Source organism: Rhincodon typus, chromosome 39, assembly GCF_021869965.1.
Source record: "Rhincodon typus isolate 14 chromosome 39, sRhiTyp1.1, whole genome shotgun sequence".
Lineage (NCBI taxonomy): Eukaryota > Metazoa > Chordata > Chondrichthyes > Orectolobiformes > Rhincodontidae > Rhincodon > Rhincodon typus.
This window is the reverse complement of record NC_063370.1, coordinates 14,017,342-14,020,507: the sequence shown is the minus strand read 5'-3', so window position 1 is coordinate 14,020,507 and position 3,166 is coordinate 14,017,342. Positions and strand designations below refer to the sequence as shown.

The 3,166-nt window shown below is 45.2% G+C and overlaps 1 protein-coding gene across 1 annotated transcript in view; it reads right to left on the bottom strand.

Moving 5' to 3' along the window:
* The window catches only part of LOC109931130 (spectrin beta chain, non-erythrocytic 1-like), a 48,245-nt gene extending 45,896 nt beyond the window's left edge, over window positions 1-2,349 (bottom strand). Inside the window, exon 1 of the mRNA XM_048618235.1 lies at window positions 2,241-2,349. Within this exon, the coding sequence (XP_048474192.1) occupies window positions 2,241-2,349 (109 nt within the window). The remainder of the gene's footprint in view (window positions 1-2,240) is intronic.
* Between the last annotated feature and the right edge of the window lie 817 nt (window positions 2,350-3,166).

Below are 3,166 nucleotides of genomic sequence, written 5' to 3'. Positions count from 1 at the left end.
CTTGTAAATTGCTGCTGCACTCTCTCCAGTATATTTGCATCCATCCTATAATCTGGTACAACAACAATATACTATATTGATCTGGGATGGGAATTCTCAGTGATTTTTATTGCGGTATATTTTAAGGATTCTGAGCATACTTGTAGTATTTCACTGACAGAATGTTTCAGAACCAGCAAACTCAAGCACAGATCAATATCAATTCTGGAACCTCCCAATGTGCTTGGCTCTGTTATTCACTGCCAATGTCCGCTGGGGCTCAGTGAGTAATGCACTCCCATCTGAGTTGTAATGGTTGTGGGTTCAATACAAATTCTAGGCTGACACTAGAGTACAGTATTGCAGGAATGCAGCATTGGCAGAGTTGACATCTTTTGAACAACACGTTAAAATGACACGTTAAAATGACAACATGTTAGCATTTTTCTGAAGAAGGGTCTAGGCCCGAAACGTCAGCCTTCCTGCTCCTCTATTGCTGCTTGGCCTGCTGTGTTCATCCAGCTCTACACCTTGTTATCTACGTTAAAATGAGGCCCTGTACTCATTGATAGACAAAAGATCTTTTAACTCAATCTGGAGAAGAGTGGGGCAGTCCTGGACAAGATTCTTCCCTCATTCAACATCACTAAAGCAGATTATCAGGTCATTTATCTCACTGTTAGTTTGGGAGTTTTCTGACTGCAAATTGGCTGCATCTACATTAATACAATGAGTATGATTCCAAATTGGCTACGAAGCATTTGGATTGTCATAAGAGCATCATACAGGAGTGGGAAAAGGCCATTTGGCCCACCAAGCCTGCTGCATCATTCAACAAGATCAAGGCTGATCAGATAATCCTCAAGAATGTATCTCTGACTTACAGCTGGGCTTTCAGCCACACATAGATGTTTTACTCTTTTACAGCCATACCTTTGAAAATCTGATGCTGGCGGTCATGGACGATGATAATGATGAGCAGATGGGAAGTGCTGTACAGGGAATGACTGAGCTGCACTCTATCAATCACAGTCCTGGTGAGTCCGGCCTCACGGTGAAAGGTAACAGTGCTGCCGGATCATGATAAACATTGAAACATTTCTTTCTTTTGGAATGTAAATAAAAATGGTGTTAGAACTGAGCGACTGTCTATCATGCTTAAATGGTCCTTGTGTTAGCACAGACAGGGCTCGGGACATCAGAAGGTGTTGATGGGCCAGAGGGAGCATCTGGGTCTGCATGGCCCCTTACACTAACACGCTGGGGGTGGGGAGACTAGAGGTAGGGGTGTCGGGCTGTGTCAAGGTGCTGGTGTTGAGGGGTGTCAGGGGCCCAGGGGAGGTGAGGGGTGGGGGGGTGGGGACGACAGGGATGTGAGGAGGGGATTGGAAGCTGTGGGTGAGATGCTGGGGATGCTGTGGATGACAGGATCCCAGGAAGACTGGTGGTGAGGTGGAGGTGGTGGTGGGGTACGGTGGACAGGCAGCAGTTGAAGCTGGGTCTGATGAAATGCAGCTGCTTCCTCCCTTTCTAGCAGAGGTGGTCCACTCAACCACTGCCCCTTCACCACACTTGCCCGACTTCTGCCTTGCTAAAGTATATCATAAATCTGATTGGTCTGTTTATATTTCCAACCAGAAGAACACAAAACAAGTGGCCAATAACTTTCAAAATGCCTGCTGCCATTCCATCCAGTCCATTGGGATGTTGGGTTCCTCTTTGAAGTGTGCACTCGTTGTGCCAGCCTGACGTGAAGTATTCAACAAGTCAGGCAGCATCCAACCTGCTGCCAATGATATTAACCCAGCAGTGGGTCTGGAGACTTGCCATGCAACTGGCATATCTACTTGTCACTCTGGGGTTGGGGGGGGTGTGGGAGCACGATGTTGAGGTCACTGCTTCAAAGGCACTCTGTGCCCGAACAAGGAAATTGTCAACAGGAAGTAGAGTAGTGGGGAGGCAATCACCTTCAGTAGCTTCCACCAACTCCCCTCATGCCCCACTCCAACATAGCCTACACTCCCACACACCCCCGCTCACCTAGTTGTCATCCCAACAGCAGCCACAACCTCCGTATCAGCGCTATACTTTTCAAACAATTGACCAAAATCTATCAAAAGGCAAGACCTCCAAGCATCTCCTACCTTCCTCAGACTCTTTGTCCCTGGGAAAGGCCCATTGCTCGCACATCAACTGCCTGAATGGCACCCACTGCCAGGTCTACCTGAAAAGACACAAAGCAGGGAGTGCCGTGGTCTCACTAGCCAGCAGCCAAGACCCCCATCGCAGTACAAGCCACTGTCCTTTGTCTTTGGTCACTACCACACTCTTCCCCTCAGCAACAATCGGAGGCTGCATCAGATTATTCATGGTCTCGGTGTTGTTTTTGACCCAGAATTGAGCTTCCAAACACATACCCATTCCACCATCAAGTTAGACTTCACCTCATAGCACACTTGTGTAATTAATTAGGCTTCATTATTAAATTGTAACATACAAAACATTAGTAACAAAGGCTTAATTTGTATGCTTTATGCTTTGTGAATCTTTGTGGTATGTGGTTGAGAAAGTGATAAAGTTAACATCTCTTAAAGTGCCAAATACTGTCATGGTGCTTTCTCTAGAAAGGACATTTGGGCTTATCTGCAGTTACAGCCAAGAAAGATTTACACATCGGGGTCCCAGCAAGTCTGACTTAGCACAAAACAGAGGCCAAAGCTACAATGTTGTTTGTTTAGAAATATAGTCTTGGGGATTAGAGGTTACAAGGAAATTTATCTATTTACGTGTTTAGATAAAAATTAAAGTTAAATTGTTGTGCAGACAAGTAGGTGTGCTCTTCCCATTGGTCAAGATTTAAAAATTGGGTTAGAAGTTGCCAGTTGTGTTGATTCAGGTGCATGTGCTTGGGTTAAAAGTTGTAAAGCAACCTGAGAAAGATGTATAAAAATAGGGATAACGTCGCTGAGCACTTTGCATTTGTCAAGGGTTAGCATTTGTCACAGGACACTTGCCAGAAGTTAGCACTTCTGTGATATACTGCCAGTCAATGGACGATTGGTATAAGAACCCTGTACGCCTTGAGAAAATGAGTAGAAAACACATAGCTAATTAGCTGCTGAGGAATTGCTCAGTAAGTTAAAGTCCAGTTTGGGTGAATTAGTTGTAAACTACGGTGTTTGGTATT